The 19482-nt window shown below is 45.0% G+C and overlaps 1 protein-coding gene and 1 pseudogene across 1 annotated transcript; one reads left to right on the top strand and one right to left on the bottom strand.

Moving 5' to 3' along the window:
- Positions 1-349: 349 nt before the first annotated feature.
- On the bottom strand, positions 350-670 carry LOC107279374 (uncharacterized). Its single transcript, XM_066305870.1, has one exon. The coding sequence runs from the start codon at positions 668-670 to the stop codon at positions 350-352; it is 321 nt and encodes a 106-aa protein (XP_066161967.1).
- Positions 671-2122: 1452 nt separating this feature from the next.
- Positions 2123-12739, top strand: LOC136354187 (uncharacterized; annotated as a pseudogene).
- The last annotated feature ends 6743 nt before the right edge of the window (positions 12740-19482 follow it).

Below are 19482 nucleotides of genomic sequence, written 5' to 3'. Positions count from 1 at the left end.
ACGGGAGTGCTCGTGTGTGAGTGTGACGAGAAAATGGTCATTTGGCCACTTTCAAAACACGGTTTCGCTGGAATGCCATTCTGAAAACGTGTTTCTTCAAAATGCCAATATGAACCGCGCCACCATAGCCGCTTTGCCATTTTCTCCATTTTCACCATTTTCGATTTCATTTTCGCTGGAATATGGCTTGATGAGACGAAATCGCCCCTGCTGGCCGGCTGGGTGTGCTTTCCTCTCTCTCGTCGTCTGCTCCCCCTCATCTTTGCTCGTCGGCGACGGAGTCGATTAGGAAGCTTAATCTTCACTAAAAGGAAGCCCCCCCCTCGTCGTCAACGGCGACCTGGAGCAGCTACGAGCCGAGGATGCAGCGCATCCGGTCGCGAAACTCGGCTCGGTCTACGGCGCTGCTGTGGTCGGCGTCGAACTGCTCGAAGATGGAGTCGTAGAGGGCGGAGACCTCGGCGGGGACCGGGGCCAGCTGGGCGGAGCCGAAGCCGGCGCCGTAGAGGAGTAGGAAGGACTCAAGCGCGCGGCGGAGCTTGGCGCAGGACAGCACGCCATCACCGTTGGTGTTCAGCGCCTCGAAGCGCGCGTCGACACTGCGGGCGAAGGCGTCGTCGTCCGCCACGAAGCCACGCACTGTCGACCCGTCCAGGATCACCACGCTCATGGCGATCGATCGATGTGCTGCTGATGTTGATGTGGTGGTTGGAGTGGGAGGGAGTGATGCTTATCTGCTGCTTGCTTGCTGCTGTGGTGAGTACTAGTAGTACTAGTTAAGTAGGGAGTGATGCGGTGAAGTGGGAGGCGGTGGTGACGGCACTGCGCGTCGAGGTGGACGAGGAAGTGGTGGTGATGCGCGGGTGAAGGGGGAGGAGGAGGCACCATCTTCCATGGCTGCAACCGCGAGGCCCGCTCGCTGTCGGCGAGACGCTGTCCTCGCGCCACCCTGGCGACCGACTCACACTCCTCCGCCGCTTCTCTCGTCGCTCCCCGACTGCTTCCGCTCCAGCGTCCTCCGACACGGCGGCGCCCTGACTCTCCCAGTAGTAGTCCATGCCGCCACCTCTCCTCTCTCGGTCCAATGGCGGTAGCCGAGATGCGGTGGCAAAGCAAGGGCATTTCCGTCTTATCATCGGGCGGATGAGCTAAAATCATTTCGGAAATGAATAAAATGGCACAAATGGCAATATGGCGGTAAGCGTGTACTTCGTATTGGCATTTTATCGAATCACGTTTTGAGAATGGCATAATAGCGAAACCCTGTTGTGAACGTGGCCAAATGTCCATTTTCTCGAGTGTGACCTAGGGTTTTTGCTAGTGTATTGTATATGTGTGAATAAGTAACTGGGCTTTAGTATTTGGGCTTTCATCTGGTTTGTGTGGCCTACAAAGATGTGTGTTAGTGTGTATATTTGCAATACACGGGGGCCCGTGGGTGTATGGGAGGGAAGAATTTTTTTCGTTTTTAGATTTTTTTTAATATTTACAGAAATAATCTATCGGCGAGAAAAATTGCAAAAATAGATCCTGCCGCCCCAATGGTGGGCGGCAAGCTGACGTGGCAAACGGGGGAGGACGGGCGGTGACGGAGGGTGGGTTTTTTTGCATGAAAACCCTTGCCGCCCTCTGGTGGGGCGGCAAGGGGTCCGAATGCAAAAGAGCCGTAGGGGGCCGGCCATTTTGCAGGCGGCCCCTTGCCGCCCTCTGGCCGGGCGGCAGGCCTCGCTGCCTATAAAAGGCCTGCCGCCCAGCCCCCAGCCCTCATTCCTCACCTCTCAAATCCGGTGAAAAAAAAAGAAGAGAGGGGAGGAGAAGAGACGAAGGGGCGAAGCCCTGCCGGATTCAGACGCCGATTTCAGGTAATATTCGTAGATCCTATATGTGACTATTGAGTTAAATAGTGTGTATTTTTAAAAAATTTGTTTGAATAAATGCATTATATTTTTATGGTTTTAGTTGTACTAATTTAGAAGTGCGTATTGTAGATATCGGTAACAACGTAGATCTGCTAGTTTGGAATCAATACTTTACCGTTGCATTGGCTTACACAAGAAGATATTACGTTGTAGATGTTTATTGTATGAAAGAGTAATATGATCTATTTAATTCGTTGACAGATATGTCGAACAAACCAATATTCCAAGTTTACCATGGACCAGGAAACGTCCGTTACGGGCCAACTGGGGTAGATCTGTCAGATTTTATTGTATCAGAAAGGGGAATTGAGAGACCGACTGAGAGGAGTGTACCTTCTATAAAAGGATGATTAATGAGGGGCTTGAGAGTTGATCCACAGACAAGTGACATAACAATCAATGTTATAGTAAGTCGGGCAACTGAGGGTTTTTATTGGGAACTAATACCAGTTCAAAACTCTCAAGTGTGGAGATGGTATGTGGAAAATGCAATGCAACGTGGGTGGCCTCTAGCTTTGGTTCCGTTTGTGCACCCGAAGGATCCAGGTGTGCAGATGAACATGGATGATGGCGAGGGACCAAGCGCTAAAGTAAATGAGACTTCTGTGGAGGAGGTCAACGCAGGAGTGGACGGGGGCGTAGTAGCTCCAGTGGGCATTCAACCAGGTGGAGTGGCCGACGAGGGGGAGACTGTCGCAGCCATTGTGGATGAAATGGAGAGGGAGGATTCTGACAATGAGCGTGTAGAGGAAGGTGATTCGTCAGATGAGGAGACGGATATTAATCCAGCAGAATGGGCTAGTCAGGATTTTTTTGGGCTGATCGTCAATGAAGAGGATAGTGTGAGATGGGAGTACAAAGAAAATGAGGTTATTCAGGGAGCGATTTATAGTAGAACAGAAGATATGAAGGAGGCGGTAAAATATTTTGCAGTGTCACTTCATAGAGAGTTTTGGGTTGCCTAGTCCAACCGGTCGCAATATGAAGTTCGGTGTGTTAAGGAAAAAGATGGTTGTCCCTGGAGAGTGCACACGTATAAGGGGAAATGGAAGGATTATTGGACAGTGTCAGTCGTTAACAAGCATACATGTTTTCTACCTGGTGTTCAGAAATACCACAGGAACATTACATGTGCATTTGTCGCATCTGAGATGTATGCGCATGTCATCGATAATCTCACATACGAACCAAGGTCAATAATCCGACACATCGAGGAGACATACAAGTATACTATTAGCTATGCCAAGGCCTGGAGGGCCAAACAGAAAATAATAGAGATGAGATTTGGAACATACGAAGCCTCGTATGACAATTTGCCACGCCTGCTTGGTGTTATCGAGGAAAGAAACCCTGGGAGCTCTTACGAAGTGAAGAAATTCCCATCAATTGAACATCCTGGCAAGAGTGTGCTGCAAAGAACGTTCTTAGCTCTACATGCATGCAAAATGGCATTCGTGAACTGTCGTCCAGTTCTCTGCATTGATGGGACATTCTTGACAGGAAAGTATCGGGGCCAGATACTGACAGCAATAGGGGTAGATGGGAACAATCAGGTATTGCCCTTGGCATTTGCTTTTGTTGAGAGTGAGAATACCGACAGCTGGTACTGGTTCCTGAAATTGGTTAAAACAAAAGTTGTTGGTATGAGGCCAAATGTGTGCCTGATACATGATAGGCACGCTGGCATTCTGCGAGCGATAGAAGAGTTGCAGTTTGGGAGCATGGAACGAGGATACCCTGGTGTTTGGGACGATGTACAGAGTAGGTGGTGCATGCGTCATATGGGAGCTAATTTCTTCAAGCAATTCAAGAACAAGGAGCTCATGAACATGTTCAAGAGGCTGTGCAATCAGAACCAGGAGAAAAAATTCAATGAGCTTTGGAAGAGATTAGATGAGTTGACAGCCAAATGCAGTGATCAGCGTGTAGCGGCTCCATCGACTGCCGTTGATGACCATCCTCAAGCTCTTGGACCTCTCCCAACGGATAGTCCAACTTTGGTTAGAAGAACTGGATTGGAGATTCGGAAATTTTCTCAGTGGATTCTGCATGAACCAAAAGAGAAATGGGCCAAGGCATATGACACCGGTGGTGCTAGATGTGGAATAATGACACCAAATTTGGCAGAAGTTTACAACTGGGTGATGCGCGGTGTCCGTGGACTGCCACTAGTTGGCATAGTGGAGTTTATTTTACATGGGACATGCAGGTATTTTAGGGATCGGTTCCAGGCAGTTCTTCTCTCTATGCCGAACAACAGCATTTTGTTTGGAACTTTCATGCATAAAAAGCTAGAGGAGTTGCGTAAAAAGGCCATGAAACATCGAGCTCTAGTGCATGGTACCCAACAACATAGGTTCGAGATACTATGTCAAGATAAGGCAGGCAGGGGTATCTACCGCAAGAGAGTGAAGCAGGAGTGTGTTCTCAAAGCCGACGGCACATGTCATTGCTCTTGTTCAAAGCCGAAGCTGCTCCACAGGCCATGCACCCATGTCAATGCTGCCGCAGCGGAGTGTGGCATACCAGATGCAGTATATGTGTCGCAGTACTTCAGTAAGCAAGCAATATATCATACATGGAGCGGCGAGATTTACGGGTTCGGCATAGCTGGGGAGTTCATAGAGACTAACGATGAAGTACTCAATATTCCTGACCCATCGAAGCTCCGAGGCAAGGCTGGAAGGAGGAGGACTCGTCGCTTCCGCAACAATATGGACGAGTCGGAGGCTGGCAGGGTGAAGCGTTGCAGCAAATGCGATGAACGTGGGCACACCTACAAGCATTGTCCTAAAGACAAGGAGAAACCAAGTGCGGCGGAGGCAGGACTATCAGGATCAGCAGCAGATGGAGCTCGCCCTACGGGTGAAGGCACTACCTCCACTCGACCACGTCCTAGGCGTCGTCGTGCCACGTCTGGCTACATGGTGTAGTTCTTATGTTCTATGTTGGCATGTGGGTTTGCTTGTAATTTGTTTCGAACTTATCGATGTGTTTATGTTTCGTCGTGTAATTTCAGACTTCGGCTTGTTATGTCTTTAGGTCTCGTGATGTAACGTCAGACTAAGGCACCTAGTGTCTTTAGGTATGCTGATGTATGTCGGACTTCGACACGTAATGTTATGTTATGTTATGTTATATTATCGAACTCTACATATATGTTAAATTGCACGTCATCGTTATGTACCATTAGTAACGTTTGCTTTATTTAAATAGGCTGTACTCTTGTTGTACGTAATTATTCTCATGATTTTTTTACTATTTCATTAACTTGTGAGTCATCTTTTGTTTTACATTACTACTTTTTGAATTGTTCTAACACGAAACACTATATTTTTCAGAGATGGCACGTCAGGATACACCTCAGCTGTTGGACCCGGCGATAGATCTCCGACACTGGTCTCACCTTACTGCGGTGCAGGGGGCTCAGCTTGGGACGTTCCGGGCACGGACGTGCGGTGAGCTACTCACGGTTCACGACTCCTTCGTCGAGAGGTATGAACAGTATATTACTATAAATTAGTTGCGCTGTAATATTTTTTGTAATGACATATTAATTTCTTATTGCAGGCTGCGTGAGGCCGGCCTCCTACCGATGTGTCGGCTGGTGGAGGCTGCCGCCGGCCACGCGGACCCGGCCAGACGATGGACTGTGGACAGGTCCCTCCTAGCAGCTTTGGTCGACCGATGGAGGCCAGAGACGCACACTTTTCACTTGCCGTGCGGTGAGGTAGCCCTTACCCTACAGGACGTATCGTACTTGTTGGGGCTACCGCTCGCGGGAGACGCTGTTGGGCTAGTGACCACGGCTGTGGACTGGCAGGACGATCTGACGGCACGTTTCGCACTAGTACAGCGCGCACCGCACCTGCCGCTCCAGCCGTTGGCACACCACCGCAACACCGGACCTACGAAGAGGTGGCTGCTTCAGTTCACCGTGAGTGCTTTTGTACCGAAATGACAAGCGTACTACATATTTATTCCACATGTTAAGGTTCCTAACATTTTAACTAACGCTTGCAGGTCGATCAGCTACAGGCGGAGGCCGACGAGTACTCCTACAGCCGCTGTTTGGAGGCGTACTTGCTCTGGCTTTTTGGCTGGGTGATGTTCTGTGGCGGTCACGGGCACGCGGTCGACAAGGGACTCGTGCACTACGCCAGGAGCATCGCCGACGCCGCGGTAGGCGAGGTGCCTCAGTGGAGCTGGGGTTCCGCGTTGTTCGCGGCTCTGTACCGTGGACTTTGTGAGGCTTGCACGAAGACGTATCCCAGCGCGACCTTTGGTGGGTGCCCTCTCTTTCTTTCTATCTGGGCAGCTGAGAGGATTGCGATCGGCCGCCCGGAGGTGGACTAGCACGCGTACGAGGAGTCACTGTACGAGGAGCGACCAGAGGTCGACTACCCTACGATGGGTACTCTGTGGTGCCGTCGTCAGGTACGTTGCATCGATCTTCTAGCTTTGTTAAGTTAATTGCTCAGTTCATTATACATCAAATCGATCGTCTCGTATTGCAGCGCCGATGGGCTCACGTCCAGGTTAGGCGGTCGTATCCTGAGTTTGTTATGGAGTTCGACCGCCTTTTGCTGACTGACGTCGTGTGGGAGCCCTACAGTGCCGCGGCTACCCAGGCTCGTGCGCCGTTGGGTCTGTGCACACTCTACACCAGGGACCAGGCGTACTGGATGACTACGGTTCCGATGGTCTTCGACATCTGCGTTGAGCCTCACGCCCCTTTCCGCGTGATGCGGCAGTTCGGCTTCCATCAGCCCTTTCCAGTACCGTTTCCGACGACCGTCCCAGCTGCTGTTCACCGGTAAGATCGGTCACTACGCTTTCCGTTATTGCATTAAAATGTACCTGTTCACAATAACTTGTAACATCTCTCGATTCACACTAATATTACACATTAATTCGCAGGTACACGCGGAAGGGTCAGCAGTTAGCTGGCGACTGGCCCGCCAAGTTGGCGACTTTTGTTGAGGACTGGTTGCTCGCAACCGAGGAGGTCGTGGAGCACGAGGGAGAGCCACACACTGAGGAGGCGTACCAGGCCTACCTACGCTGGTACCAGCCACGCACCCGTACTAGGGTCACCTTCGCTCCCTTGGAGCAGCAGCCCCACATTGCGAGCACTAGAGACCTCTACGCCAGGCACCGCGACCAGGACTTCGCTCGTTGTGTGAGTACCCTGCATCGCACCATTCCTTTATGTTTTTATGTCTTTCTCATCGTCAAATGTTACGAATATGTATGAACAAATTAACCATGCAGGTCGACGACATCAACCGGGTCGTCGTTGACGGTTCAACGACGATCCAACGTTTAGACGCGGGGATTCCGGTACCCGTAGAGGAGCACCTGACGACGTACACGCGGATGGTGGAGTCGATGCGCTCGATTCTCCGAGTGCTCACCTGTCGTGCAGACGACGTTGCTCGGGCAGACGCAGCTGTACGGCGGCCACCCGTACCGACTGGTCCCCGTCCAGCTGCGCACGTTCCTAGGCCGACTCCCCCTCCGCACGGAGGTAAGTATTTTTAAGGATTTTTCTGTACATGCCTCGCACATATATGTGAGCCGTTTCACTTGCCGATTGATTCAGGGTTTCGTGCACCATTCAGCACCCCACCTTCGCCCAGTTCGCTATGACGCAGGCCGCCTACTTCTCCCACGCTGCAGGGTCAGCGTCTCAGCCAGCTGCGTCGACCTCGCACTCAGCGTAGTTCCAGCAGTACACTGGGGCTTCGTCACAGGCAGCCGGCACGTCGAGTCAGGGTCCACCACTGGACCATGCTGGGACCTCGTCGGACCGCTTGCTGTCTTCCACCGTGCTCTTCGACATCACTGACTTTGACTTCGCTTCAGGCTCGGCAGAGGACGTCATCGGCCCCTCACAGCTGGGAGGCGCACCGCCGGTGCAGACGCAGGACCAGGCGCAGGCCACTCCTCCACCTGACACTCGTGCTACCCATGCTGTGCCACCGGATCGTTTCACCTACTCCCAGGACCACGTGCGAGCACAGGCCCGGAGGACCAAGCGTGGTCGCGGCGCGGGGCAGGGCCAGTAGAGCAGTCTTCTCTTTGTTTATTTGCTTCACTTTCCAGTACTGTATGCTTGTGTAATGACTACGTTGTTGTTATATGTGCACGATATCTTTCGGCGCATGCACGATACCTTTCGGCGCATGCACGACTACTTTCTCCCGCACCGATGCAGCCTCCTTTATTCGCGTGCTCTACGAGTATTTGCCCGCCATTTGCTGCATACGACCAACGTAACTTTCGACGCCGATCAAGAATGCAACTTTCGGCGCCAATCAGGCGTACCCACCATGCCCCACCACGTTCACATGTCAAGGATATCACTCGATTTTTTGCGCATATATAAGTCGCCTTAACGAGTGAGGCCTCACAATTTTTCAGAACTCAGTCACATTCAGTACTCTCTTCCCCACTTCTTCACTACAAATCCTACCGGCTTTCGTCAATGGCTTGACGCCGGGGTGTTGAGGATCCAAACTGGCGCAGCGATCCTTGTGTATACCTACTACCACCTTGGTGCCAGCGTCCACTCTGCCTATGCGGTGATCGATGCCAACTAATGGCTTCGAGGAATCTTGATATTCGAGGAAGGTGCTTTTTTAGGTGCCCTAACTATGACCGTGAGGTATTTTATTATCTGCAAATGCTTATTCATTCCGTATGGGCAATCGCTTTTTTCTTCGTAACACTACTCTATTCGGCAGATCCGCACTACGGCTTGCGCATACATCGAGTGGGTCGATACAGAAAATCCCGTTCTTGACCTAACCACTTGTTTACAAGAAGGTCGCTGGTATTTCGCATCCGAAAGTACTGAGCAATACTTAAAGAGAAAAGCGGCTTATGAACGACAATGTCGTGAACAACAGAGCGACTGGCGGGTGCTAACTACGGCACTCCCTCCATGGGAAGCCCGTCCAAGATGCAGGTGTGGTGATCGTTGTCAGGTTCTTCGTTCCGTAAATCCTACAACATTGGGTCGAAGGTTCTTTGTTTGTCCAAATATTCTTGACGACGATTTCATGGTAAGAATATTTTGATTACATTAATCCTTATTTTCTCACAACATTGACTAACTTTGCTCGCTTTACATCTATTCTTTCCTCCCAGGAACCACCAAGGAGATGTCAATACAGAGAATGGATAGACACCAGAAGGGTTCTAACTCCACCTAGCCGTGTTGTGCAGCTTGAACTACCAGAGCAATACAGGGTTACTAAAGCGCGGTTTGAGAGAGGAGAGGGATCCTCACGTAGGGGTTAGCTATTATCGGACAACTTGGCATATTGAAATTTCTACTGTCATGCTTCCTTGTCCCATTACTACATCGTCGTTGTGTTCAACTATTGCACTACCTCCCTCCTAGTTCGAATCTAATATCATCTATGTAACCGCAATCGAAATAGTTGTATCATGTTCAAATTGTACTACTATTTCTTCATGTTACATAATTCTCCTTGTTTAAGTCCATATAATGTTTCTACGACCGAGACTGCGATAGGCCTATATTAATTATCCGAGTACTAATACGTCGAATAAGGTACAAAATAATATCTCACTTAACATATGAAATTGCGCAACAACCAACTTCAATACATTTTTATAACAATATTAACAAGTTTTACCAACAAATACTTCTTTATTTTTTATTAACATTACATAGAAAAATATTTTGGCTGTACTTTTTACATCTTAGGGCGGCAAGGGACCCAGATGCAAAAAGTACAGCCGCAAGCTCCTGGAGGGCAGCCAAAATTGCAATTAGACCCTTGCCGCCCTCTGTATGGGCGGCAAGGGCCTAATCGGAATTTTGGCCGACGGCAGCAGACGGCGCGGTCTACCCACCGTCTGCCACGTCAGCTTGCCGCCCCAATGGTGGGCGGCAGGGTCTATTTTTGCAATTTTTCTCGCCGATAGATTATTTCTATAAATATTAAAAAAAAAATCTAAAAACGAAACAAATTCTGGGAGGGAACGCCCCCGAATCCGGCTCACCCGACGGGGGGAGTTTTTTGCCGTTAGGAGCCCCATGGGGAGGAAAATTGACCCATTTGCAGCTCCTAATAGATGTTTTACCCGCCGGGTATCGGGTTCGGGTCCCCATTGCCATCCCTACTGGTGGCCATCTTCCAAGGCTGGTTTACCTAATCACCTCCGTGCCAGCTTTGACTCCCTGGTCCTCCTGGTCTCGTGGTAGCTATGGAAGGAACGTAACTCCAGGGTGTTTGACTCCGCGCTCTCTTCGGTCTCAATGGTCCAAGAGTCCATCCTGTCGGAGGGCCGGTTGTGGTCGTTAGCGGGCGTTGCTTCCTTTGGGGACTTGTTGGGAGTGTAGCGTGGCTCTGCCCACTCCGTTGTTTGGAGTAGCGTTCGAGTTTTTCTTTTTCCTTTTTCTCTTCCTTGTTTTTTGACTTTGTTTTTTTCCCCTTCCCTGGCATAGGCCGGTATGGCCAATTGCGGTGTGTATCAAAAACTAGATAAATCATATAATCAGAACCGTATATCCTACAATGATCTAATTGTAGGATCAAACACAAGAGCTAAGCCAACCAGGGGGGTGAATGGTTGGTATACCCAAAAACCGAAAACTTTTAGCGGAAATAAAAGTTACCCTCAAATTCGACGGAGATCGGTCTGACCGAGATTAATCTGCCGGTCTGACCGAAGTGTAGCCGCCAGTCTGACCGAGGTTAAATCTCTGGTCTGACCACCGAGATCACTTGCCGCGCCTGTTGCCGCTGCCGGTCGGACCGCCTTTCTCCCACCGGTCTGACCACCGATGAGTCGTCGGTTAGACCGCCGAAACTCGGTGAAACACAAATCGAAGAACTCTTAAAATAGATGACGACTTTATTGATTCTCTCTGTGTTTACAAAGTGCACCAACAACACTCCTTACAAAAATTTCGACTAAACTCGAAACCCTAACTCAAAACTCAACTCAATTGCTCTCAAAAGCGATACCGGGAAGCCTCACGCTCTCCCTCTATTTATACCCGAGGTAGGCAGCCTAAAGCCACGAACCAAACTCATACTAGAAGTCCTAAACACCTTAGGAAACCATCTAGTACAAGAAACAAACTTTACATAACCAATCATACCAAATTTGGACTCCTTCCAAATTCGACTCCGCATCCCATACGCACACAATACCTCCATCGTATGCCATATGGAATCTCCATCAACCATGTGCATCAACTCTAGCCTAAGTATCCCGCATGATCTCTGACCACCACGGACGTCGTCTTATCCCCAAGCCAACTCCCGGTCCATCACCGCAAATACTCTCCCAAGGCATCAAGTCACCTACACATGAAATAAACAAAGAAATCATATTCCAAGACCAAGCTATCTCCAACTTGACTCATTAGTAACAAACAACAGTATTACATACGTATAGTATCCATCTAGAAGCCATAATCATGAAACAATCACGGATATCCAAACAAACAATCCGAAACCGAAACCGACATAGCGTCGGCCGGTCAGACCGCGGGCTGCGCCGGTCTGACCACGCATATACCTCAGGTTTGACCGGCCGCACTAGCCCGGTTTGACCGGACCGCAATTCAGCAGTATTCTGTAGATCACCTGTGAAATCCAATCATCTCCAAAACCACTTCGTGAATAAATTCCAAATACCAAAACCAACAATCTTCAATGCCAATTGTTTATCATAGAATAATAATCAAAAACACATTTGATTTTACACTAATGTTGCGGGCTCTGCCTCTAACTACAATGTGCCAGCCGTTCAATCCATATACTGTACATGATAGGCCATCGATCGTATCTATCTATCCATGTCTGTCCGGTAATTTCCCTATATTCGTACGATCTCAATCCTGATAGAAACGAGACACTTCTTTCTCTTCTGATCGTGAGATAATTAGATGGGAGCGCGAGGCCGGCCACGATCGGAACGAGGACTCCACGAGCACGACCGTGAATGGTGAAGATATATATGGGGGTCATGGACTTAAGCAGTACGATGTGGGGGAAGGCAAGTAGCAGATCAGAAACGCCATATCGAGGATAAAGATGACTGTATGTATTCTTTCAGGATAAAGATAATGTTCTGGTCAGATTTGGATACAGTTTAACAGTACAGAAATCTAATAAATAACCCTTCAGTCATCACCGAGATAATAGAAAGTTACTACCCAAATGCTTTTCAATTGGTATGGATATATAATAGAAAAAATGAGCAATTTTACGGTCCTTGAGGAGGTACCATGAGGTACCACTTTTTCTATTGTAAATTTGGTAACTCTTTGTACCTAGGTACTATAAGGTACCATGAGGTACCAAATTTTACACTAAATTTTTGGTATCTCATGGTACCTCCTCAAGGACCGTAGAATTGCTATTATTAATATACTGCAAGGCATAGTCTTCGTATACTGTGCAGAATTTGATTTACTATTTAGCAGCCATCATATACCGTGCAGAATTTGATTTACTCTTTACCAGTCAATCAACAAATAAATAAATCTTAATCCGTAGCAGGTTAGAATTTAGCTGATGGCTTAAGAATTCCGTAATATATGCTCAATTCCTGCATGTGATTTCCAAAAGGTGAACAAAGAGACTGATATCCTCTCTACCAGAAATTTTTTATTCATTCAAATATATTTGTTCACTCATTTTAATATTGAGTTTTGGTTACAAATTTCAGCTGGAAGTCCTCATCTGAAGTTTGGGGTGGAGGGGGAGTACAATAATATCATGTTGATTGATCTTCTTGGTCCAAGTCTAGATGACTTAATCAACTGAAATTTCATGATTATATACATGGCTTTCATATACTCAGACTACCGAGTAGGCATGAAGAAAAGTCTTGCCAACAAATTATGCCTTAAAGAATGCCGGTACACAATTCGCATACCAGAAGGTAAATCTATTCTGTCTCATCTTAATAAGTTTAATTCGCTCATCATTGGAAAGATTGTTGGAGTTCTTATTACAGGATCTTAGGCTTTAGTCTACAAACAATCACCTCTTACTTATGCGGAAAAATAATTGATCTACTGACCTGTGTTTGAAGCCATTGCTGTTCTCCTTTTCTTCTTCTTCTAGAGATGCCTCACGAACCCCTTCCAGTGCCTTGATTGATCGGGCAATTAATTAGGGTTTGAAATTAGAGAGAGATCAGTCGTCATCTGCCTCCTTCCTTCTCTTTCTTTATATAAACGACACTGGTGGGGCCCGGGGGTTATCTCAATTAGTTTAGAATTCGTTTTCCGTACCGATCACACAAGAAAATGAATTTGTCTCTTAGTTTGTTTCTTGTTAGGATAAGGAAACCGATGGTTTAGATCCTCTCCTAACCCTTATCGACATAAGTCGATAAAATCAACCAACATTCTCCTCTTGATTTTGAGACTTACTTACGAGTCTATTAAATAAAATAGCTCCCCAAGGCAATGTGTCTTCAACAACATTATGCGTCACTGAGACAACAAGACCTATAGCTCACTATAGTACTCAAATAAACTCAAGCTTAACTTAGTGGGTGCTGATTGAAAAATTAAGTCCCCCTCATCCAGGATCTTAGTAAGGCTCTAATTTACATATGTACTGGCCAGAACATAATCTTAATTAATCTTAATTTATGAGCCTTTAGAGTATGGATCCATTAGCACATGCTTAGCTTAATAATTCGATCCTGGGACATATCTTTCACAACCATACCAATGTGTTAGGCAGAAAACACACAACATGTCGCTACTAGAATAAAAAACTGTGTTCAATTAGTGCACAACTTATAACACAGTATATTTTGGGTGGTTTACACCTTTTGAGTGGTTTATGAGCGCTATTTACCACTCTTATTTCTGGGAAATATTCTTATGATTAATCATAACATGCTTTAAAATCTAACTGCATCGTCGACTATGCAGTAAGAGATTATTTTGGAGCTTTTCCATGGTTATTGCTCCCCTATGTGTGGACATAGCTTAATCTTAGTTAACTTAATAATCTTTATAAATATCCACACATCTCACAAAATAAGTGTCCAAATGTCTCTAAACTTCTGAGATCATTGGACTTTAGAAATATGAGCATGTTACTTAAAATTGTTTTGCAGATAATACAAAACTTTCTTAATACCAGTGGCCGTCTAGTCTGGATTTAATTAATACTGCCAAGATTCCCAGCAAAATGATTGCCAAATCTGTATGCATCCAGATTTGAACTAATCTCAAGCTTCTGTCAGCTGAGTCTAACTTTAGAATTTAATCTCAGCTTGACTAACTTTAACTGAATTCTCTCAAATTATTTCTTTAATTTATGTCAATGTATGACTTACTGATATAAGCCCAGTACTCCTTCAGACCAAAATAATTCATGGAAAAATTCCTTAGTTTCTAACATCAATATGGATTGCTTGACAATAAAATGTCGTTAGTATAGAGTACCGGTGAATGAAATTTCCCACCTTTAATTTTCATGCAGCTGTCCACCTCACTTGAATTGTTCGAAAATTTCCATTAGAGTCAGGCTTAATTTTATTAACCCACTTAAATGGCCTATTTTTGACTCATTTAGAAACTTTTACTAAATTCTTTATTACATGGTTCGAAAAAACATTTAGATGAACACTTTAATGTCTTATTTTGTTCATCAATCTCAATTTATTCTTACATGGTTCGAAAACCATTTGGATGAACGCTTATTTTTAATGTCTTCATCGGGTGAACAAGCTTTATTTAGTGTTTACCACCATAATCCGATCTCATAACTTCATTTTATTTTAGCATTAGTATCTTCAATCTTAAATTTCTTGAAGGAAATCGGAGGTTGCTTATGAGTAAACATAGCCTTATGGGTAAACATAGCCAAAAGTTATTTATTGGCTAAATTCTTAACTTAGTGAAGCTTCCCTTAAAGCTTAAATTACTTAAAATTAATCCAAGGGAAAGAAAATCTCCAACTTATGAGACGTTCTAACCTCCCCTAGAAATGTGACATCAATGACAATGTCACAATTTCAATGACGTCTCATCTTTTGTCATTACAAACAATTATTATAATAGTCACATGGTCATCCAAAAGAACAAATATGACTGTCGTGCACAAGGACAAGACCAATCACTTTATTATCACACTTAATATATCATGTTCTATTTGGAAAAATAACAGACATGACCCGTTTCTCACATGACTTTAAATAATTAAACTAGTAAAGTTTCTCTTAATAGAGTGAACAAATGAGACATTATTGCAACTGCTGGAGAAACTAAGTGTGAGGTCTCCAACAACCCTTCACTTTCATCTTCACTCCATCAGTTACTCTGAGTGTTCACTCCCCTCTTTGCTACCGTTTGGACAGTGCGAGTTTCCTGTAATGAGTTAGAAACATGCACAGCGGCATTGAGTCAAACTCACTAAGTATTAAGGGAAAATTCATCACAAGGGATTTATTTAATTTCATTTATACCTTTCTTGACTAACCACACTGTGAAGTGTGAGCAATTGCTCTGCCAATGTCCATCTGACGCACAGAAGTGGCAGTAGGGACTTGTGCTTAAAGGAACAGCTGAAGTGGAGGCCTTGATCCCTTCTTGCTTCTGCTCACCCTCTGGCTTGCTATTCTTATTAGAGGATTCCCCTTGATAGAATTTTTGCCTTTATCAAAGGCATTAGTGAGGTTTAGCCGGTCTTTAACCTTCTGCTTTCCAGCTTTCTGGCGCTCTTCCTCTTCCACGGAGTGTAAGATCAATTCTTGTATGGTCCACTCCTCTTTCTGAGTGTTATATTTTATTTTGAATGGATCATAGTTAGGACCAAGAGATCTCATGATGATGTGCTCTAAAAATCCATCAGATATTTTCATATCCATGGATCTGAGTTGATTTGCCATATGAGTCATCTCAAGGATGTGCTTCCTTATACCACTTTTGCCATCGTAATGACTAGTGATCATCTCATTTACAAGCGTATTGGCATGAGTCTCAGGTGCAAATTCAAAACTTTCTTCAATGTTTGCCAGATACGTCTTAATGTCATTAGAGTCAATGATTTCTCCAATAACTTCTAGAGAGATGGCACCCTTGACATAAATTAAGCACATTCTGTTGGACTTCTCCCAGTTGGCTAACTTCTTATTGTAGGCCCACATGAGATTATCATATTCTTCCCCAATTATATTGAGTTCTTCGGCCGGTTGAGGTTCCTCGGGAGGATCCTCTCTTATGGCTAAGTCATAATCCAACATGGCTAAGTTAATAAGCACATTATTTCTCCATTCAATGTAATTTGATCCATCAAGAAGCTGAATGGCCTTAAGCTGTCCTAATGCTGAAAAATTAATTATTAATTAAACATTAGTAATGCAATTAATTTCCATTGGCTTAATTAATCACATACAAATAAATCTTAATTTTCATAATCAAACACCATAGGGTAGAAAGGATTATGAAATGGCAGAGAATAATGAATTACTGAAAATCAATATCCTAAATCAAATTACCAAAAGTAGGTAATATGATATAGGGCATAAAGCCATTAGTAAATGACATGAAATTAAAATCCTTAGCCATATCACCGTTGGGCAGAAATGGTAAAGGAATTAAGCTTAGTAACAGATTAGAGATCATTGATCATATCACCGTAAGGCACGAGTGACAGAGGAATTAATGCACTAATGGCATAAGTAAAATTCTAAGTCATATCACCGTAAAGGCCAAGATGACAAAGAAAATGAAATTAATGATTGACGATACTTAGATGTTTCCTTAATTACATCACCGTTGGGCAGAAATAATTAAGGAAATAATAATCTTAATGAAATCATCTTTTTTCTAGATAAACTTCCCGTTGGTCCATTAATCTAGAAATAAATTACTCAGTATTGCAACTGATCTTAAATAATAAGCATTGCCAATTGCATAAAATTTACATTGGCTTAGTCGATCATATGCAAAATAAACTTAGAATTTCATAGTCAAAGCACCATTGGTCATAAATAATTATGAATAATCTTAAAATCAATTCCTCAATTATATCACTGTTTGGTAGAAAATAACTAAGGAATAAAAAATTATAATTGACACGCAATCATAATAAAGTGGGTTGAATATAACTTCACATCTTAATGCTTTCTAGTCGAATTTCTCGTTGGTTCCATTCGACTATAAATAATTAATATACTAAGGAAATGACCATCATAATGATGTTGACATGAAATCATAAATACTTTCTAGTTATATTTCCATTCAACTAGAAATAAATTAAGTGGCTTAAGGAAATAATAATCTTAATAAATATTGACATGAAATTATATTAACGTTGGTCAAATATAATATCATATCATTAATTTCTTTCTAGCCAAACTTCCCGTTGGTTCCATTTAACTAGAAATAATTTTCTAAGTGATCAAATAATTGACCATAATTTTCCAGCAATTTATATGGCTAAGAAAACTCATAAATAAATTTCTGGAAATAAATAAGACATAAATGGCGGGCTTAAAATAATAATGCGGCCCATCACTTCCTAAGCTGGCCCATAAAATGGGCTAAGTAAATTCTGAGAAATTAAATTCGCGGGCTTAATAATAAATTAAAATAAAAAGCGCATTCTTATCGATAAGCCGGCCCAAAAAGGACCGGCCTACCTATGTGCGCGCGCGGCGCTTAGGCGGACTCGGCCCAGATCGGCGCGGCCCATGACGGCGACGGCCCGACGCGGGAGCGAGGATGGCCGTCCGATCAAACAGACGGCCAAGATTTCGCCTTCGCCGCTGAAATCGCTGAACGGGTCAAACCCTAACCCTAATCCCCATTTCTCCCCTTCTCTCCCCCGATTCGGCGTCCGGCGAGCGAGCGAGCGAATCGGCGGCGATGTTGCGACGGCGGTCCGGCGAGGTGGCGCGCGCATGTGGCGGCGAGCGCCGCAGCGGCTCCACCTCGACTGGCTGGGGGGCGTGCCCGAGGGCGGCGCCAAGCCGTGTGCTACGGCCAGACCTCGTCGGCGGGGGGGGGGGGGGGGAACCCGAAGGCAGCCGCCAAGCCGACGCTTCCTGTCCCCGGTGAGGGACGGTGGAGGTAAACTCCAAGACGGCGCGCGCAGAGAACCCAACGCGGCTGCGAGGAGGTGAAGGCAGCGACGCCGCTTCCCGGAGTGCTCCGGTAGGCTTAGGAGGTTTCGCAATTCTTGTAAGTGAACCAAAACTCTAGCTTAGATTGATTTGATTTGAGTTTTGATACGGGTATGTGGGATTTAGGGTTCTTCCCAAAATTTGGGTTCTTCGATTTGGGAATTCTAGACTGATTTGATGCGGCTTATTGGGGTTTCGGGAAATTTCAATCTTGTTTATTCCCTTTGCTTACCCATGGGGAGTTTCAATCTTGTTTATCCCCTAATTCTTGTTGCTTTGTACTAGCCGAAACCCTAGTTTCGGTCTAGGAATTTTGAGTGCGGAAATTGGGAATTTCCTTTTGCTAAATTTAGGGGAATTTCAATCTAGTTTATCCCCTTCTTAATTTGCTTCGGCTTAGGGTGCGGGGAAATTGGGAGTTTCAATCTGTTTATCCCAATCCCCTTCTCTTAATCTCCACTGATGGATAACCAATTAAATAGAAAACTTGAATTAAACAGCTTCTTCTACTGATGACCGAGACCAATCAGTATAACATGGCTTAATATGCAACCAAGACTTAAAGAAATTAATCTAATCTAATTCAAAATTGTTCATGCCGAATCAATCTTGAACCTTTTTTTAGGGATGGCTTCTAATCACAGGGATGATGTGATTATGAGGGATTGAGTGGACTAAAGATCAGCTCTGATACCACAATGTTGGAGTTCTTATTACAGGATATTAGGCTTTAGTCTACAAACAATCACCTCTTACTTATGCGGAAAAATAATTGATCTACTGACCTATGTTTGAAGCCATTGCTGTTCTCCTTTTCTTCTTCTTCTAGAGATGCCTCACGAACCCCTTCCAGTGCCTTGATTGATCGGGCAATTAATTAGGGTTCGAAATTAGAGAGAGATCAGTCGTCATTTGCCTCCTTCCTTCTCTTTCTTTATATAGACGACACTGGTGGGGCTCGGGGGTTATCTCAATTAGTTTAGAATTCGTTTTCTGTACCGATCACACAAGAAAACAAATTTGTCTCTTAGTTTGTTTCTTGTTAGGATAAGGAAACCGGTGGTTTAGATCCTCTCCTAACCCTTATCGACATAAGTCGATAAAATCAACCAACAAAGATGACTTATCGGCAATTTCATGCCTACTCGGTAGTCTGAGAACGGCTAGGTTATTTTGACATAATTACGATGCATATATAGATGGCTTTCATACGGGAATTCAAAGTCGTGCAACGCACGACTAAGTGGCTAGTGTCATGGAAGATTTTGACCACTGTTCTGATATATATATATGCGTTCACCACACGAAGCACATCACGTCGGCAAGTATATATATATGCATATACATATCCTTTGAAGATTTTGCAATTAGTTGTAAATGCGTAGTCCAGCTTACAAGTGCACATTTATGCATT

Source organism: Oryza sativa, chromosome 11, assembly GCF_034140825.1.
Source record: "Oryza sativa Japonica Group chromosome 11, ASM3414082v1".
Lineage (NCBI taxonomy): Eukaryota > Viridiplantae > Streptophyta > Magnoliopsida > Poales > Poaceae > Oryza > Oryza sativa.
This window is presented reverse-complemented; position numbering and strand designations above follow the sequence as displayed.